General features: G+C 33.7%; 1 protein-coding gene across 2 annotated transcripts in view; it reads left to right on the plus strand.

Moving 5' to 3' along the window:
- SDC2 (syndecan 2) overlaps nucleotides 1–21,910 on the plus strand; it is a 129,240-nt gene that overhangs the window by 93,959 nt on the left and 13,371 nt on the right. For both annotated transcript variants that reach the window (XM_051970889.1, XM_051970890.1), the window contains exons 2-3: nucleotides 13,689–13,800; nucleotides 21,516–21,649. In XM_051970889.1, the coding sequence (XP_051826849.1) occupies nucleotides 13,689–13,800; nucleotides 21,516–21,649 (246 nt within the window). The remainder of the gene's footprint in view (nucleotides 1–13,688; nucleotides 13,801–21,515; nucleotides 21,650–21,910) is intronic.

The raw sequence follows: 21,910 nt of genomic DNA on the forward strand, positions 1-21,910 counted from the left end.
AAATTATTTTTTTAGGTAAAACGTATTTAGAAATGCCCTTTGGCTAAAGCACTGACTCTAAGATTAAGAAATCTTTCCTGGTAAACTTGAAGTCCCCTCTTTATGGGGGGGTGCAAAATGCCTTTGAAAGAAAGGTAACATCTTGCAGCTGGTTACAGAAATGTCCTTGAAGATCTAGGTTCAAGCTCTTCCTGTTTGAGGTATTAACTATATGACACTGGACAAGTCACTTAATTTCTCAGGGTGCCTCCAGTAATTCTCTAAAACTAAGATCTTCAGAGAATCAGCAAAATATTAGTAAAAGGGGGAAGCTAGTGCATAGACTATTGGAAGTAGATATTGGAGGCAAAAATACTTTTCTTCCTGAATTCAAATTAGGCCTTAGGTACTTTTTGGCTACGTGATCCTAGGCAAGTCACTTCACTTAACTCTGTTTATTGTGATCTCACCTGGAAAATGTGATGAAAAAGGAAATGATTAAAAAAAAAAAAACCACTCTAGTATCTTTGCCAGGAAAATTCCAAATGAAGCCTTGGAAATGACTGAACAACAATAGCAACATTAGTAGAAGGAACTTTTTTGGTCTCTGTTTTGATGAAAGCAAAGGTTCAGAATAAACAATAATAACAATGACAAAACACTTTTGAATCAAAAACAAATTAAGAAACAGAAAGAAATCAAAACAATAAGGAATTTTAAAGTCACAAACCCATGTCTTCATTTTTTTAAACTATACCTATAAATACAGTCTGGTTCTTCCAGTGGGAGACAATCAGTGGGAGCGCATTAATACATTCCAACTGAGATTCAGCTTAAGAGCAAAATTTCTCTCTCTCTCTCTCTCTCTCTCTCTCTGTCTGTCTCTTTCTCTCATCTAGTCATGTGTACAAAATAAATATCAGAATATCCTTTGGTAGGCAAGAGAGTTGCAGTGTGCTGGTAATGACATGAGTTACAAACTTCATGTTTCCCTCCATTTGATATACCAAAAAAGGAAGAGAGCACAACTTTGTACACATCTGTAAATAATGAACATTTTCCCTTTGTGTGTCATACATATCCAAAACAATCCCGTTCAAAGTCCCAAGCATTGTTTTAATATACATTTCTTCATATTGACTCCCCACTTTGGAACCTTGCTAAAATGCTGCCACTAAATTCAGCCCAAGATAGAAATTATTTTCCTTCTTTCTCCAGATCCAGATTCTAGATCCAACTAAGAATTAGTCAGATTAGCCTTCTTTTGAATGTCATGAAGAATGAGTGTTTTAAGCATCTGCCAGGAAACAATTTCCATGCAGGAAACATTGTTTCTGATTAGTTGATTTCATAATTTTGTAGGTTAAATTCTGAGTTACAAAATTAGCACAAATTAGGAATGGGAATGATAAATCCAGATTTGCTACAGATCATTTTATTCCATGAAGTGTTCTTCTGATAATGAGACTCAAATTTTAGATCAAAGGATTTTGTAGTATTGTATTTCTGTGAATTAAACAATTAGTGGATGTGAATATATATTGACAGGATGTGATCATGACTGTTGGTTATTGTAAGATTCCACATTACAGAGAGATAGTAACAGATGACTTTGGTTCAATATAATTGACCAATAGGTCACTGCATTCGAATGACACAATTGGACTAAATGAGAGTCACAGAAAAATAGAACAGCCCAACAGAGATCTTGCTGGGGCACATGTGTTATTGCTTCATATTAGAATCAATAGGCAGACCAACATTGGACTAAAGTCAGAAAAACAAGTAGTTTATCTTTTTCCAGTAAAGAGCTTTCTGTGAAAAAGATGATTTTGTAACTTTGAGGTACCACCTCACTTCTATCAGATTGGCTAATATAATAGAAAAGGGAAATGATACATGGTAGAGAAGATGTAGGAGAACTGAGACACTAATGTATTGTTGGTATTGTGAACTGATCCAACCATTCTGTAAAGCAATTTGAAACTATGCTCAAAGGGCAATCAAACAGTGCATAATCCATCAATACCACGTCTAAGTCTTTAGCCCAAAGATACCATAAAAAAGGGGGAAAAGACTTATATGTACAAAAATAATTATAGTGGCTATTTGTGGAGACAAAGAATTGGAAATTGAGAGAATGGCTGAACAAGTTGTGGGATATGAATATAATTGTGTTATAAAAGATGATAAGCAAGAGGGTTTCAGAAAAACTTGGAAAGACTTATATGAACTTATACTGAGTAAAATAAGCAGAACCAGGAGTACATTATATACAGTAACAGCAACATGGTATGATGACCATATGTGACTCACTTAGCTCTTCTCAGCAATAAAATGATCTAAAACATTTCTAAAAGACTCATCATGGAGAATACTATCCGCATCTAGAGAAAGAACTATGGAGTCTGAAATGCAGATCAAATCATGCTATTTTCATTTTGTTTTTTGTTTTTCATCCCTTTCCCCTTTTGTTCTGTTTCTTTTTACACAACATGACTAATGTGGAAGTATGTTGGGGAAAGAAAGGAAAACAAAAGAAAAAGACGGTTTTGGTTGTAAGAGTCAGTGATTGATAAATCCTGGAAGGGTAGTCAGCTCCTTCACAAGATTTTCTTTTAAGATTATTGGGAAATTTAATTGGCTAGCTCAGAAGTTCTTCATGTTTAAAGATGCTTTTAGGTTACTGAAAATATGCAAAATGTAGCATAAAAAAGACATTGCCCCATTAGTAATTATAGTTTCTGCTAATTAACTTTGAAAAATATTTTTGGACCATAATTGATGTTCTCTAAGGCATTTTATGATGCAATGAAAACAAGTTGGGTTAGTTAAAAGCTCAAAGGAAATGGGGCTTTGTTTTAGGGAAGAAAATGAGGATTTGGGACTACCCTTTCTTTTCTTCTTGGATCCTTCATAGGAGGTTAAGGTAACAGCTAAATGATTTTTAATAGCAAGAATTCTTTCTTTTCTTTCTTTTTTTGACTTTGTTTCCCCAAGAAGTACTTAATAAATGATGATTGATTTATTGATTGATTAAACGGGTTAATAAAATTGCATGAGTATTACCTGTTGACATTTTATTTTTCTTTCAAGGTCCAGTTCAAATGCCCTCTATTCTTTATAGCCTTTCCTAATTTCCCAAGCTGGAAGTTATTTCTCTTTCACTTGATGTCATAGGATTTTATTCTACATGCTAAATCATACTAGAATTGTAGATTTTAAAATTGTTAGGAACCTAAGAGGTCTTCCAGTTTAGCAACCTCATTTTACAGATCAAGAAACCAAGTCACAAAGCAATTTATGAATTTCTCAGGTTTAAACAGCTAGTAAGTATCTGAAATGAGATTTGAACTTGGGTTTTCCTGATTATAATTTCTCAGTGTACCAGTGTCTTGACTCCATTCCCATGTCTGCTTGTCATTATCCTTAAAGCCATGAACCATTTCTAATTTAGATTATTCATCTTCCCCACTGTTTAGTGCATGGAAGATTATTAGAATCATCTCTAGAATTCTGTAAAATACTGAAAGGGGTATCACACAAAGAAACCGCAAAATTTTCTTATTCATAAAAGTGGGTTGCAATAATTTTAGGGATGAGGATTCCTGGAAATAATAGGACTATATTAAGAGCAGGTACTAATGTCTTACTGCAAATTTTCAGAAATATGAAGCCTTGGAGATTTGGTTTAAGAATTGTATTTATATCATCAGTTTGAACATCAGTTCAAAACAACCATTTTGCAGTTTCTTGGGAATATTCTGAAGTCACACATTTGCACATGTGTGTCCTGTGAAGCCCTAGCAAATCTTTCTTAGCCATCTTTCACATGTTCATAAACCTTGATTTTAGCTTTCCATTTCTTAAGAGGATAGAGAAGAGGGAATTGTCATTGTATCATAGGTTTCCTTCAGTTGGCCAGCTTTTCTGACAATAAATATTTAAAACATTTCCAGTCTTTTCCCCTTTCTCTAAAATTGGCTTGCAGATGGTTCCATTCTTCACTAAGATGGGAACAATCTTATGTGGGTTTTATCATTCAGATAGTTAAGTATTGGTGGAATTAAGCACCAGTGCTAGACAATGTAGGGAAATTGAAGGAAGTATTGGCCAAGCTTCCTACCCTAAAAAAGTCTACAGTCTAATCAGAAAATAGATCATATTCTCACAAAGGCAACACAAATATATACCTGTGTATACCTATGTAGATGTATTTATGCATATGTACACACATATACACACATACATGTGTATTTATGAATTTTACAGCCAATAATTGAAGACTCTAATTTCAAATTTTTAATTTAAATCTCTTTATAAAATGATGCCTTTCTTCTTTTCCAACATTTTCCCCCTTTACTCCTCTCCTAACACCAAGTTAGCTATACTGGCTTACTTAAGAGTTCCTCAAACACATAATTCTCTTCAGTCTTTATGACTTAGCACTGACTAGAATGCCCTGCCTCCTCATCTCAGTCTCTCTATTTTCCTGCCTTCCTTCAAGCTCAATTCAAATCCTATCTTCTGCAATAGACCTTTCCCGGTCCTCCCACCTGCTAATACCCACCCCTTTCAGAGCATCTTTGTCTACTTGGTATTTATCTTCTCTGTACTTAGTTACTTCTGTGTTGTCTCCGGTTAGAATGCACACTCCTTGAGGATAGGGACTGTTGTTTGCTTTTCTTAGTATCTCCATACCTTAGTACATTGCCTGGCACTTTCTGAGTGACTAACTTGTAGGGGAAATAGGAATATGGTTTCAAGAATTTGAAGGGTTATCATTTGGAAGAAAGTTTAAGATTTGTTCTTCTTGGTCATAGTAGGAAGACCAGAATGCAATAAAGTTCTCAAGAGATCCATTTAAGTCTGATGGAAGCTATTTGGAGGATCCTTCTTACTGGAAATCTTTAGGCAGAGCCTAGATGACAGCCTGCCAGGTGTGTTATAAAGGAAAATTCTTTTTAAAATATGAGTTGGATGAAATGGCTTCCAGTATCCTTGCTGACACCAAAATTCTGTGATGCTGTGATTTCATTAATACATTTCCTAATGTTTTCAGTTGTCTGTGATTGGGGATTATTTGTGAAAAAGTCCTTTCCCCCATCCTGTGTAGTTAATTACCCATTTAACTCGGTTTTCCCACAGCTTGATTTTTTCTTCTTAAAGTCATTGAGTTTATGTTCCTAATTTGCTTGACTGATTATATACACATTAAGTAAATTCAGCTCTTTACTTTCTCTTTATATTATATGTTGAAATAACTTATCAGGGAAATGTTTTGATTTTTGTTTGGATTAAGAATGTTATAGGAAAATTGCAAGGAATCCTAAGTTTCAGAGGAAATTTCCAGGATATCGTCTCAAGGATTTTTCTTGACCAGGGCCCTTTCAGTTTCATTCATTTTTTTTTTTTATCTTGACCCCCTTTTACCATATAGATATGTTACTTAGTCTTATGTGAATCTTTGTAACCCCATTTGGGGTTTTCTTGGCAAAGATATTGTAGTGGTTTGTCATTTCCTTCTCTGAAGAAATTGAAGCAAACAGGGTTAAGTGACTTGTCTAGGGTCACACAACTAGGAAGTATCTGAAGTGATATTTGAACTCAAGTCCTCATGACTTCAGTATCCACTACGCCACTTAGCTAACTCTTTAAGTCTCAGATAACTCATTTCTGGAAAAAAAGGAATATTAGGAGGGAGATTATATAACTTCTCTAGATCTCAGTTTATACCTATGTTAAAATCAGAATTGGGTTAGATGATCTTAAAGATTTTTTCCAGTTTCAACATCCTATGAATCTGAATTTAAAATTGTAGAGTATGTGGAAATAGATGGAGTTTTGCAGAATCATGGATGGATCCTAAAGAGGATCCAAATAGTGTGACATAAATGAAATGGGCATTACCTCTGGACTCGGGATTTAGGATCTAATACTATATCTTTGTCACATTATGAAAGTTGTTTAATCTCTCTAGGACTCAGTTTCTTTGTCTGTAAAATTAGGGGTTATAGATTTAGAGCAAGAAGGGATTGGGATTAGAGTGGGGACATTCAATGTAACTCTTCATTTTAAATATAAAGAAACCATGAAAAATACACACACATTCACATACAAGAAACCATGACCCATGACATGTTTTAAGATCACACAGGCAGTACTCATCAGGAGGAAGGATTAGAACCCTGGTCCTCTGATTCTAGTGTCTCTCATCATCCCACACCCTTCCCCAGTACCAAGAATGCTTTTCCTCCTCCTCTCCAAATACTGACTTTCTTAGCTTCCTTTAAGTCTCATCTAAAATTCTACTTCCTATAGGAAGTCTTCCCCAACCTCTCTTAGATCCAATGCTTTCCCTCTATTAATTATCTTCAATCTATCCTGGCTATGGGTTTGCTTTGTATATTTTTGTTTGCGTGTTGTCTCAAAATTAGAATGTAAGCCCCTTGAAAGCAGAACCTCTTTTTGTTATCTCCAGAGCTAAGGACAGTGCTTAATACATAGTATGTACTTAGTAAATATTGACTGTTTTTTCTACCATATATCATAGTATGATTGGACTAGATCACTGGTTCTCAAATTTTTTAATCTTAGGATTCTTTTATACTCAAAAAAATTATTGAGGACTCCCCCCAAGAGCTTTTGTTTATGTGTTATAGCCATCGATATTCATACATTGACATATTAAGTGACAGAATTATTATGAAAATTATTATTATTTTGACCTTGTGGACACCCTAATGTGAAATCCCTAGATCGTTCTTTAAGAATTGATGTACCAGGTAACCTTTTAAATTCCTTTTGAGAAACATCCATGAAGTGTCCATAAAGTGCAAAGACAAAAACGAAATAGCCCCTGTCTCAATGGCACATATGTATCCCATACTTATATGTGATATGTATAAAATGAATTCAAGATAGCTTTGTCATTGGGGTCTCACGTTGAGGGATTCAGAAAAAAGGTATCAGGCAGAAGAAGGTAAGGATTCTCAGAAGCCGAGGTGAAACCTGGAGTGCATTGGAGAATAATGGAGACAAGAGAAAGAACATCATATATAAGGAAAGCAAGTCATTCAGTATGGAAGGACCATAGAATATGTGCATGAAAATAATATGTAAGAAGACTGGAAAGGTAGGAAGGAAGCAGATTTAAAAAGAGCTTTTAGTGACAAACAGAGGAGCTTATATTGGATTATAAGGGGCTGCTGGAATTCTTTGACTTGGGGGCAGTATAGGAATAACATAGTCATAGTATACACCTTGATAGCTATCTGGAGGCTGGTTTGGAGTAGAGAGAGAACTGAGGAAAAGGGACCAATTAGGAATCATAGTGATAAGCTAGATCTGGGCTTCTTAAATTTTTTCCACTTGAGCCTTTTTCACCCAAGAAATTTTTACATGACCCTAAATATATAAGCATATAAAATAAGCATTTAATTCAAATATATTTATCATATAATTTTGCAACTCTCACCTTCATGTGGGTCATAATGAGCCAGAGTTTAAGAAGCTGAGGTCTAAACAAGATGCAATGAAGGCATGAATTAAACCATGTTTCTCCTGTGTCCATAGAGTTGAGGTGACATGCAGTAAATGCTAAGGAGATTGAAATGACAAAATTTGATGATGGATGTAAATGTCCGAGGTTGAAGAGAAAGACTCCAAAATATCAAACCTCTTTGCTTAAAAGGATGGTGGTTTCCTCAGCTGTTAGTGGGAAATTCAGAATAGAAGAAAGATACTGAGTTCCACTTGGAAAGTGTCAAGGCAGAAATGCCTATTGGATATCTGGTTCAAAATGGCCAATAGTCAGTTGATGATATGAAACTGGAACTCAGAAGAGAGTTTAGATCTCAGTATACAGATCATCAAATCATTTGCAAGAAGATGATAACTGGACTCATGGAAAAAAATGTTAAAAGATATAGTGAACATAAATAAAGTTTTTTTTATCATTTTATCAATGATAATGTGCTCAAAAAGTTTTATAAAAGATACCATTCAAGAGATCCACAAGGAGAACAGGTGGTAGGTCAGTCTTTTAGCTAAAGGAAGGAACAACAGATGCACAGCCATCTGTTGTCCTAGTACCCATATAATATTTTTAAAAACCCAGGGGAAGGCTCCTGGCATAGTGGGGAGGCATTCCTATAAAAGATTTGTAGAAGAAAATGGGAAAAGTACTGGACAAGAGAAGGTAAGGGTGGGGGTTGGTTTATGATTGCCCTTTGGAGGGAATACCATAGGAAATTAAGATTAGGTCACCTCTAGATCTCTTGGACAAAAAAAGTTTAACTGAGTAAAATGAGACCAGACTTAGTTTTTGCTCCAAACAGAAATTCATGTAGTAGCTTAAGGATATTTCATAAAGTCAAAAATAGAATCATATATATATGTCAATAAGCTTAATGTTCCATCCTTGAATTGTGGCTAAAATTTGGCTAAGGGATAAGTACATTTAACAGTTTGACAATGAACTAAAAATTCTACTAATAATCAGCAGTAGACTGATACTAATAAATAGTTAGATAGTTTACTGCAAGATACAGAAGAAAGTCAAAAGGGAAAAAAAAGAAAATTTTATTCTCCTTTAATTATCTTCCTTAATTTCTCTGGGATTTGTTTTCTTTATCTGGAGAGTAAAGGAGTTGGATTAGCCCTCTAACGTCATTATGGGATACAAATATTTGGAAAAACTTAAGAATGGGTACATCCTCTTTAAGACTTAAGGACTTAAGTCTCCTTAAGTGACTAATGACAAGAGTGTGGAGATAATTATTATTTCATAATAGATCAGCCCATGGTATATCAGTTTAACTTAATGAAAGTAGAAGCTAAGGTTACATGCCACCAGGTACTTCATCCCTTTACACTAATCATAAAGGTAAATTCAGCTGTGCAGGTAAGGCCCCTTTAAGTCAGAGGCTAGAAGTGCCTTTATCTGGAAACAAAAGCTTCTGTCTGGGTTTTTAGTTTCTCATAGAGTGGTGCAGAAATTTAATGCTAGATTGGTATTTTATTTTTATAGCTAAAGCTTGGCTCATTGAATCTCTTTGCTTTCTCCTTCCCACCTTGATTCATGAAAAATCAGGTCTTTCTTTCTGGTTCTGATGAGTAATTAGAATAAAACAAATTTCAGTTTTTAAAAATCTGTTACTGGGTTTTTTTCCTTTTTGTCATTAAAATTCTATTTCACTAATGTTAAAAGGTCACACTTTTGGCTTCAGAAAAGTTGCAGGTTTGGAGGTAACAACCATAGTGGGAAAACTTGAGCTGATTGTGTGTGTAACAGCCTAGTCTAGATGGTCACAAGACAGCTGAATTATGGGAATGGGAGTAACTTCACAGAGGAAGGAACATCAATGGCCATTTAGTTCAACCTGAATCTGACAAAGAATCCCCAATGAAACATGACTAGCAAGTATGCATCTAGCCTTTGCTAATAAGCACTAATGAATAGGAGTCTGTTCCATTTTTGGATAGCCTTACTTCTTAGGAAATTTCATTTGCTAGGTTGCTTTTTTTCTACTTTCTTCTCAGAAAAGATGTGGTTTTTTTCTACAACAACAAAATAGATTACACTTTTTGTTTTTCTGAGTAGCTGTTGTTGAATACCTTTAGTACTCTAATGAATCCTATGGACTCTGTCACAGAATAATGTTTCTAAGTGCATAAAATAATGCTTAGCAGAGTGGCTATATAGCATAGTGCTATATATTTCGAAGTATAGTAAATGCTAATTGACTGACTCATTAAAATAAAAAATATAATACATAGGATTACAAAAGAAAGCCAATTATGTTAAAATATAATTATCAAAATATTTTAAAATACAAATTCTCAGATTTGAGTTAAGAACCCAAATAGTAGAGATTCTCTTGTTTCCTCTTCCAACTCTTATTCACAAGAAATCTCTTGAGTGTGCTAAAAGAAAGCATTTATCTAGGAAGCTAAACCAATTAACAGGGAAGCTGTATGTTCAGCCTGTGATTCTGTCTTCTAGGTTCACCTTTGTCTTAACCTAGAGTCCTAGAGTGGTATTAGCCTGGCACAAACTTGCAAGTCATTTATTTTGGTGAACTCAGTGGTGTGTGAGATTGACTACCTAGTACAGATGAATTGTAAAGAATCTAAAGTAACAGCATTATCTGTAAGTTTTTTTTCCCTTCATCCGCCTGTTAGTGTGTGAATGATGTGTAGGTCTAGACAGCTGGGTTATCTAATGAATGGAAACTCAATTTACAAGTAAGGATTGAATATCTTAGAGCTGTACTTAGATCTATCAAACCAGAAGTTTGGTGTGGGTAGAGGGAAATTAAAATCACTCACTTGTGAAGAAAAGGAAACAGAGTTCCTAGTATTCTGAGGTGGGTTTTTTCCATTTTGAAAAAAGTTTCTAAATTCTCTAACTTTGAAAACAAATCTATATACTGTAACTCATGTGTAGAAGAAGCTTGAGTATTTAAAAATTTATACAACGCATGGGGTCAGAGGACCATCCATGTCTGAAATAGATCTAGTTCCATTTGTGAATCTGATAATAAAGGGTAGAGACTTGATGTTGTTGATAACTTGTTAGTTGTACATTCTGACCCAAAGACCAGTTTATTCTATGCATGTAAATCAAAAGGCATTTCTTGAACACCTGCTATATGCAAAACAGTATTAAGGATGTAGGGATCAAGGGATAAATTTGATATAATCCCTGCTCTCAGAGAGTTTGTAATCTAGAAAATGAAAATATTTGGCAAAATAGAATGATTACTAGTTCTGAGAAAGTGGATTTGAATACCAGCCCTGCAGCTGACTGTCTTTGTGACCTTAGACACTACTTCTTGGGGACTCAGTTTCCATATCTATAAAATGAGGTGATTAGAGCAGATAGCCTCTCAAGTCCTTTCCATCTCGCCTTTTATGATTGAATGGAAAAGCAATAAAACCTACATGACTTATCAACCAAAATGAGAAATGATATAATTAAATTCTGAACTGTTTGATAATAGACCATTAGTTCCATTTCTAAGTTCTAAGTGCTTTAAATAAATACTACTTTTGAGTTTCTTGAGGGAAGGAACCAAATCTTGTCTAGATTGCTTATTGCCCACAATGCCTTAGCATAATGTACCTGATAAGGGTTTAATAAATGTTTGTTACAATTATGCATGATGCAGTGTTCCATGAAAGATCGAATTATCAGAGAAGAAAACTGTGAAAAACCTTAGAAAAGAGCAAAGTGAAGAACAGATCTTAGCCACTGTGCCAAATTGAGATCTGACCATACTGGGAGAAAAGTTCCTTCAGACTCTTGTCTCTGTGTAATTACTCAAAGCCAGGCCATTGGAAAACCAGAGCCTATGATTTCACTATTTGGAGTCTGAGAGATAGGTCAGATTAAGCAAGATGGATTCACATACCTTTCTATGAATTGGCATAGAGAAATAGTAGAGAATGTAGGATCAAATTAAAAAGTGTTCCCCTTTCCTAGCAGGCTTTGTAACTTGATAGAATAAAGTCATACTGTTTTCAAGGCTGGGACCTGCCTGTCTGCCTAGGATGGTTTCCAACCAGTGACTACTGGAACAGAAAAATTTAGTGGAAACCAATATTGTAGGGAAAGAATTTTTTTTAAAGCTTATTGGATGTGAGCATTCAAAATTTTGTTAATAGTATGTTAATGATTGAATCATAAACTTAGAAAAGGTAAGCATATTAAAAGTCATCTAGATCAAGCTACTAATTTTATGTATAAATTCTATTCTCATCAGACTATAAGAATTGTTTTGGTATTGACAGTGCTTTAATTATAGAAATGATCCACTTATTCTAATCATTTTAAAAAGATATTTAATATCCTAGTTCCCTAATTATATAATAATAATACCCTAAGGTGGGCTTTTATTCTAATTCTAGTTAGATTTTTAGAATAAAATCTTTTTTATTGAATAAACTGTGAATCAGTAGCATAATTGTGCAGTAAATGTTAATTGACCAATAAGCTAAAATAAAAAAATTAGGATTACAAAAGAAAACCAAGTATTTTAAAATACAATTATCAAAATATTTTTTAAAACAAGTTCTCAGACTTGGGGCAAAACTCCCTATATTAGACATATTTAATGCTTCCTTGCAACTCTTAATTCTAAGTCTCATGTCTTTAGTGTCTTTGGTTTAAAAAAGAAAAGACTTCACGCTGAGGCTGACGAATCTCTTTTGGGGGACATCACAGACAGGATTTCCTATTCAAGTATAGTAATATTAGGCTATAGTTGGTAGTCCAAGGGGCTTGCAAGACCCGTTCTCATTCTGTAGTGCTATAATTCTACTTTTCTCAAAAGATAAACACAGTATTTGCTATTACTGAACTTTGGTCCTTTTTTTAAGGGACCTATTCTTATTTATTCATCTATTTACTTATTATTTATTTGGTGTACTGATCACTAGTTTCAGTGTCAAAGAGACAAAGGACTAGAGTCATCAGAGGAATATTTCCATTATCAAGTAATATGTGTAGACACATTGTTTAAATCATTTGCTATGCTAGGTGCCATAGACAAGATCATGCACGACCCCAAAGTATCAGGCTGCTGTATAAATGATAATGGTGATAGTAGTAGTAATTGTTACTGTTCATTTGAATGACTGACAACTACTTTCTTTCCTGTTTTACTGAATAGTCTCATAGACAGGTTATGTTGAATACAGCTTGACTTTGCTTATGCCAATTGTTAAATTATCTTTACAAATATTTTTATGTCAAAAATCATCGAATGCAACAAAACAAGGATTGATTTATTGTTTTGTTGATGGTTTAGACTTCAGAAAGCAATGGAGAAAATGTTAGAGTAGATTAAACCTTTTAAAGTGTATCTAGCATGTGTATGTCATTGCCTCTTCCCCAAGCCAATTGCTAAACATTTACCGGCACACTCCCTAATTCTTGCCTAATAGCACATTAACATTTAGCTTCAGTAAACTGGAAGGGAATGGTTGCTTTGTAAAAGTCTTGTGAAGGCAAAAGAAGTAAGTCCAAGATAGGCTTATAATTGTTTTAAACTTGAGGAAGCAGAAGTAGAAACAGTTTTATTTATTCCCCCCCCCCAAAAAAAAAAAAAAAAAAAACAACATAGTAAGCAGAATTACAGGGATGGAGTATCATTTACACTTTGTTAAACCCTACATTTACCTCAGTGCTTGACACTCAGTAGGTTTTTAATAAATATGTATGATTAGACATACTAAATGAAATTATAGTCCCTGTCTCCCCAGTATGCTGCACCCAACACTTTAGATTTGTATTATGTATATAGGAATAGGCACTAAAGCTGTGATTTCATTGCTACAGTGAATTCCTGGATGAGGAATATCTACTCTGTCACTGACGGCAGCATTTTCTCTGCAACTGTCTAGGGAGGACATTCAGAGAGGGTAAATGACTTGCCTAAAGTCACCCAGCTAGTGTATGTTAGTGGGGAGACTTGAGACGCTCATTTTTCTGGTTCCACAATAAGTTCTTCAACTTTTACACTATTCTGCCTCTCATTTGGCTCTTTAAGATAGTATTAAACCATTCCTAGATACAAGATTTGAAGAATGGGGGTAAAGAAGGGAGTAAGATAGAAGGAAGGTAAGTAAATGAATAATATCATAAATAAAATAAGTTTCTTAATAGTTTACTCTCTTAAATTTCACTCTCCTTTCTTTCTTAGAGAGCAGAGCTGACTTCTGATAAAGACATGTACCTTGACAACAGCTCTATTGAAGAAGCATCTGGAGTTTATCCAATTGATGATGATGATTATGCATCTGCATCAGGCTCGGGTAAGAGTAGAAAACCACTTTTATTTCTCTCCTCTCCTCCCCCAACCTCTTTCCACATGAAGATCTTGCCTTATTGTTCAACATTAACACAGAATTAATTGATTCTTAAATGGTGTGATACTAACTAGATTCCAAAATTCTTTTAGGAGTCTGTCGAGCTATTAATTCCTTTACTACTTTGTACTTTTATCTAAGTAAGAATAAATCTTAAGTGTACATATATATGTATATGTCTATATCTGTATAAATATATATGCCCACACATATACATATATGCACATATATATGCATACACACATACATATGCATATATACTTTCAAGCTAACAAAGGGAATGAGATACCTAATAAAATGGTAGCTGGAAGTCTTCAGACAATTTTTCTAACAACAATAACAATTTAATATATTGTACCTTTATCTCAACTGTGTTTTCTCTGTATATTTTCAGTTTGTCCATTGGTATTTCTAAGATAATACTCTGGTTCTATTTTAAACATTTTTGGGAAACAGTTCTCATGAAGCAGTTCAAAGAAAATATATTTGAGTTTCAATGGGACTTTGAATTAAGACGTTGAAGGTAAAGTCACCTAAAACATCTGTAAAGAAATTAAATGAACACCTACTTGGCAAAATTCCATACCACAGATTAGAAATTAAAGGATAAATCAGAAACAGTTGGCTTCAATTACTTCCTCTGGGTTACCCTAGGGGAGGAAGGGAAAATGTACAGTTGAATTGAAAAAACATTTGGGATAAACACTCTTTAGTTTGGTGGCCAATCATTTTACTTGTTCCAGGAACAATCCCAGTGGAAGTTGTGGCCAAGACAAGATTTGAGCACAGAGGTAATTAATGGTCAAATCAGGAAACAGTGTTCAGCAGGGTACCATGAAAATCTTTATTGGGATTTTTATTGATTAAACTTTTCATTTGTAATCCCTAAAGTCCTGATAGCTGTATTGGGCTTAGATTCATATATGCTGTCTGATTAGCAGACTGGTCCCAAATGCAGAATGACCCAGAAAGATTCAAATTGATCCTCTGCTTGAAGAAAGCCAAGTTATAATATAAGGTGTAGTGTTTTAAATGGAAAAACAGCAAGTCTAGGAAAGTGATGGAAGAGCTTGCTGACGTAGTAAGTATGAGCTTACAATGCAATCCTGGTTGTAAAAATAGCCATTGCTATTCTTAGGGGAGTGATATATTTCTCACATGCAGAACAAGTGGGCTAAGTATTGCCCAGCAGAGCCCCGATGTCACTCACTAAAACACTATTAATACTTTACACCCATAACACATATTTTTTCCTTTAGTGTCTCAGACATTCTTTGTACTTAAATAATGTTCAGAATTCCCAAGCACATAATTAATTGGGCAAATCTTGTTTCTATACTGCAGATCTTAAAATTCAAGTTTTAGAAGGGCTCTTTGGAGATCACACAAGTCATTTTGCTACTCCTAAACATAAGAATGCCTAAGTTATTCCAAGAGATATATGTTTCTTCTCTTTACTTTTTTCTCTGGTAAGATTTAGGAGAGAGGATTTTATACCACCTCTTAGTTAAAATTTTCTTTTCAAAGATGTGGATGAATAGATGAATCCTAGAAATCACAAGATGTAACCAGGAAAGAACTGAGGCTAAAATATGAGGCCATTATCTCTTACTTCCTGGATCTAGCATTGATTTGATCAGAGCTATCGAAAAAGTGTGTAAAAAAGCAAGAACATCCATTATCACTGCCTTTCTTTACTTTGAGAATGTTGTTCTTCAAGTTAGTTACTGATTCTTGGCTTAAGATAGTGGTTCTCAAATTTTTCTAACCTGTGTTCCCAATACAGAGGTACTGGACAACTAGGGAAAGGTAAAATATTCCAAATTTCAGAATAAGAAAAACAGTGGGCTCTATAAACAGGTGGTTTAACTTCAATTCCTGGCAAAATTTTAGAACATATTATTATTCAAGGGATACTTGTAAACTCTTAGAAAAGGAATTTGTGACTGCTCTGCTAGTAATGTCTTCATCGAGAATAGGTTATGCTATTCTAACCTCATTTCCTTTTTTTGTTGAGATCAATAGATAGTAAGTAGATTAGGGGAAAGTTGAAGTGTCTCCTGCTTTCTTTGTGGGAAGGTTTATAGCTAGGTCAAATGACTGAACCCAAAGAGTTGTCACAAATGGATAGTTGTCAACTCAGAAGGGCAATCTCTAGAAGAATACCTTGAGTATTTGTTCTTGGACTTGTGCACAATATTTTTATTAGATGTCTTAGATGAAAACATAGATAACATCCTTATCAAATCTGCAACTGATACAAAGTTAGAAGCAGTAGCTAATATATGACAGAACCAAGATGCAAAAATAACATGCAGAGGATAAAATGAAGGTGAAAATTCTTTTCATTTTGTCTTTGTCTCCCTGGTGCTTTGCACATTTAGCACATATTTGCTGAATTAAATTGAATTAAAATAGATGAAAATTAATAGTGAGAAATGTTGAGATCTATATTTGGGTTCAAAAAATCAACTTTATCAATGCAAAAAGGAGCTACAACTAGAAAGCAGTTTATCTGAAAAAAAGATTTGGAGTTTTAATTGACTTAACAAATTCCAGATGATTCAACATTGCTACATAACAGCCAGTAAAGCTAATGAACCCAGTAAATACTGAGACAGACCATTCTATTTTTAGATCACTCTTAATTACCAGGAAGTTTTTCCTTATATTGAGAGGACTTCCACCCATTGTTTTCATTTTGTCATCTGAGACCAAGCAGAAAATGTCTTTTTTCTTTAGTGAGTCCCTCCTTTATAGTATCTTTAAATAAAGGCTAGATGACCACTTGTTGAACAGATTATAAGGGGATCCTTGAAGGAAGTACTTATATATTGGATTACATGGATCTTGAGACTTCTTCCATGTCTTCCATTTTGTGATACTGAAAGTGGATGAATGACTGGATAAACTCAGTCGGTATAGGGACTGAGTTGGTTTTTTTTGTTTTGTTTTAGGAGAGAAAATGAGGTAGTATTATTAATGACATATCTTGTCCTTTCTGGATTTAAAAGAATAATTAGATTCCATCAATATCTTTCAACTCATCAGTGATCCCTGGTTTGTGAGATGTTATCTTTAGTAATCTTCCTTAAAGAAATCCACAAATTCTAGTTTCTTCTTATTTTTATTAATTAAAAATTCATATTGTAATTTTATTTTTTCCCTGGAATTCATTTTTTTCTTTTTTTTCTTCCTTGACATATATCTAGATGGACTTTATATCTGGAATTCTTTGGGTTTTTTTTATTTTTATTGATTGTTCTTGTTACTGCATCACATTGACTTTTGAAACATCCCTCCCTTCTTTCCTAAACCTCAAGCCATCCTTTTAACAAAGATTGAAGAAAGAGGGGAAAAATAATTTCAGCAAAATCAATCAGTATATTGACCATGTCAGACAGAAAATACAACAATTTGACACTTTTGTTTCTTCCCCTCTCCCCGACTTTTACAAAGAAGGGAAAGAGGTTTATCTTCTCAAGTCTACTTTCAGGCCACGCTTGGACATTATAATTATGTAGCATTCAGTTTTCTTTCTTTTTTTAATTCTTTCCAGTTACATTATTTTAATCATTTTATCTATTATTTTTCTGGTTCCACTTACTTCTTCATCAGTTCTTATATATTTTCTTAGTCATGATTATAGCATAATAATATTCCATTATATTCATACATTTCAATTTGTTTAGCCTTTCTTCAATCAATAGGCACATAACATTGTTTCCAAATCTTTGCAAGCACTAAAAGGACTGCTACGAAAAGTTTATTTGTTGTTTGTTGTTGTTGTTTATTGTTTTATTGTATTAAATTCTTTCTATCTGTAACCTCTACGATATATATTCTTAAAAGTAGGCATCTTTTGGTTCAAGGGACTAGATATTATTGTCACTTTTATTTTTTTTTAAATAATTCCAAAGTATTTTCCAGGATAGATGGACAAATTTATAGCTCTGCTAATGTATTAATTTTCCTATGTTTTTGAATCTCCTCCAGTTCTGACAATTTCTACTTTTTGTCATTTTTCTATTTTGCTGGCTCTGAATTGAAGCCACAGAATTATTTTGATTTTCATTTCTGTTATTAGTTATTTGGAATAATCTTTCATATAATTATTGATAACTTCTTATTTTGACTACCATTTGTTCATATCACTTGTCCATAGGAGAATGGCATAGTCATATATATGTGTGTTAATTATATGTAAATATCTTGATTATCAGAGCCTGAGCAGAGATATTTGGTGCAAAAAAATTTTTCCCAGTTGACAATTTGTCCTCTTATTCTATATGCAGATTTTTAAATTCAGAAGTGTTTCAATTTTATGCAATCAAAATTACTTCATTTTTTGTGATTACCCTTATTGGCTAAAGATTGTCCCCATACACATGATTATGTAGGGTCCTTGATCTTGCTTTCTTTTAATGATCTAATGACTTTTAAATTCAAGTCACATGTCCATGTTGATATTAATTGATAGATTATATAAGTTTAGGGTATAAACCTAATTTCAACTGAATTACTGTCCAGTTTCCATCACTTATAATCTTTCCCAAGTAGTTTGTTTACCAGTTTATCAAACACTCAATTATTGAATTTGATTGTTTCCAACTCTTGCTATTTAGTCTGTTCTGCTGATCTACTTTTCAACTCTTTAATTAGTATTAACTAGTTTTCATAGCTACTGTTTTATGACATAATTTCAGGTCTATAATTACCATTCCCCCTTCATTCCTTCCTTTAAATTATTATTTCCTTAACATCCTAGACCTTTTGTTTCTCCAAATGAGTTTTGGCAATATTGTGAGGAGCCCTGAAGTACTTTCTAGATAATTTGCTTAGTATAACACTAACCTGGTAAATTAATTTAGATAATTACTGCTATTTTAATTATATTGACATGATCTAACTATAAGAATTGACTATCTCTCTAGGCTTTTGAAAAATAATTTTTATGTGTCATTACCTAATGGATATAAATATTTTTAGCCCTTAAACTAACCTACTAATTTTTATCATAGTCAGTTCTTATTCAAATTCAAGTAATTCTTTAAAGATTAAATCATTCACTTTGTGAACAAATCAATTATATTGTACATAAATTGCTAATGGATTAACAGGCTAGCTGGTAGAAAGGTGTTCTTGAGATTAGCATGCTAAATATAACAAGTGGATACTTTTGTATGTAGATGCATTTGTGTTCTCATCAGTGTTGATATTCTTCTCACTAATATATATTGCAATACTTTCATGTTTTTCTTGTGCCAGTCTTATCCAGGTCTTCATATAAATCTTGCAGAGATGATCTCTTCAAGGTGCTAAAGGCCTTCCTCTGGTTCTTCTAATATTTCATGGATATCATTGTAGTACTTGGGCTGGGCACGTATCATCTCTCATTCTCACTGCTTGAATGGCCCACTATGTTTGCTATCATTTAAAAGTTTTTATAGTATCCCGTGGGTCACTTTTTCCAATTTCTTTTTATGAACCTTTTCACATGCAAGTCACCATAGTGAATCTACTTATCCTACTCATATATTCTTCCATTACCCTTTAGATTCCCTCCAAGTCTTCCTAATCTCTGTACATGACCAAAAGAAGAATTTAGAGGTTCAAAGGTATAATGGCAAAGGAAATTTAAAACCATGTACTAAATCCATAGGAAATGCATTTTATCATAAATCATGATTTTCCAATAGAAAGATTTAGGTTGAAGATTAAGATAGAAAAATGAGACATCTTTACAAATTAAATAGTAATATTAAGTGCATTCTTAATTTACCTGGATCCTATAATCATACCATACATAAGGGATAAACTATGAGATGGTGTTGAAGTAGTCAGAAGAAATAAAATCTAATTTATTACCAGAGGAACCAGTGGAAACAAAAACAATGATAATATTCCTACCATAGATCAAGTCATTAAATCACTGAATGTTTATTTAACATCTAGTGTGTTCATGACACATTGAGTCAATACAAGATTTTTCTAATCTAATTAGGGAAATGAAACATATTTACATAAAACTTTACCCATGGATGCATATATGAAGTGCCAAGTGAGTGATACAGAAATGATTACTATAGGATTTTAGAGAATGATGGAGATTACTATAGGATAGAAAAATCAGAGGAAATTTAATGGAAAAAGATAGGGGGAGAGAGAGAGAGGCAGAGAGACACACAGAGAGAGACTGAGAGTGAGAAAGAGTAGGATTCAGATTAGGCAATAGGAGGTGAGAAAACATTCTAAGAAGAATGAATGATGTAGAGAGAAACATTAGTGATTAAGTTATTATTAAGTGCTTACTATATACCAGGTACTGTTCTTATTTCTGGGAGTATAAATATAAGCAAAAGGAAAAAACCCTGACCTTAAGGAATTTATGTTCTAATGGGAGGAAAACATAAAATAAAGATAAAATGAAGAGTGGAAAGAAGATACCTAACATAATGCAAAGTCCACATTGCAGCCTCATGAAAAAATAAAGAGATGGCTGCCCTAGTGACCATCCTTAAGTGGAGATTCTAGAGAGAGCCATCCAATCAAATAGAGAGGCTTCAGGGACAGGAATACTTCCAAATCATGATTTATGGGGTTGATATGATCTTTCAGGATGAAGAGATTCTGATAGAGATGTAGAGCTCAAAAGTTGCAGGGAACATTAAGGAACATCTTTCCCCTAATCTTATTCCTTTGCTTGTAGTAGATCTGATTCCTATAGTTTTCATGGACTAAAAGATAAAAGTCAGAAAGATTGATTAGAAATGATCAAGAAATACCTAGGTTTCCTCATCTTTGAAATTAGGAAGTTCAACTAATAAAAAATCTCTAAGATTCTTTCTAGCTTAACATTGTTATATTTATTCTGTGATGTGTGCCACTAGGGCAGTGGAAGATGGTGAAAAAAAGGGGAGTGACTTGATCAAATTTTTATGATAGTTAGACTTAGGAGAGATCAGAAGCAGAAAGAATAATTAGGAGACTGTTGCAATCAATAATCCAGCATAAGACCACAATACAGACACTGTGTCCGGTGTTTCTGAAGTGCTTATTTTATTAATCCAATATTGGCTTACAACATTGTTATTTTCTTAGGCTATCTATTCAAGGTAATTAAAAATACCCTGAAGATGCTGATTGGCTTACATATATGTCTTGCAAATAATTAACATTAAAAAGAACATTGTAGTTGGATCTCATAAACCTTTATGAATTATATGTCAGACAGTAGCACTGAAATGGAAGGACAGTAGTCTCCAGGGAAGAAATCTAGAACATGAAAGGAATTGCCAGTATTCTTCAGAACACCAGATTCCGCCTTTGCATCACCTTTTCTTTTCATCACCAATATTGAGGTTGAGAGGAAATACAGAATATAAAACAGAAAGCTTGGTTTAGAGCCGGGGAGAGCTGAATTCAAATCTCACCTTTGACATAGACCAGCAGTGCTTTCGAGAACATATATAAAAAGATTTTTAAGTGAGAGTTTTCTATACTAATAAAAGTCAATTCTTATTCTCTTTGATCCCCAAAGGAAAGTTAGAGTTAGATAAGTGAAAGCTGAGTATTTTATAAGTACAGCACTATTCTCAGGGTCTGATAACATTCTAGTTCTGTTTCATATTTCTCATATTGATTTTTGTTTGTTGTTTCAGGAGCTGAGGAGGAAGTAGAAAGTCCACAGATGCCAACATCCCGAACAATTCCAAAGATATCATTTACTAGTGATATTCCAAAAGTTGAAACAACAACACTGAAAATTCAGACTAAGATTCCTGCTCAGACAAAGGTGTGCATTTATAATAATTCTAATGTTTTTTCGTTGCTTCAACTTTTAAAAACCATAAAGGATTTTAAACCATTTTAAAATCACATCTCTACATCATTTCTTAAAGATGTATTACTAACTGTACTGGGCCTACCTTGTTGCTTTTCATTATTGTTCTCTGATTTTTTTTTACTTGTCTAATTGCCCATATGTCTGTATTTCTACCCTGCCTGTGATTTCCATAGATGATGAGGAAATGATTGATGTCCTCTAAGGGTTTAC

The sequence above is a fragment of the Antechinus flavipes genome, chromosome 1 (genome assembly GCF_016432865.1).
Source record: "Antechinus flavipes isolate AdamAnt ecotype Samford, QLD, Australia chromosome 1, AdamAnt_v2, whole genome shotgun sequence".
NCBI lineage: Eukaryota > Metazoa > Chordata > Mammalia > Dasyuromorphia > Dasyuridae > Antechinus > Antechinus flavipes.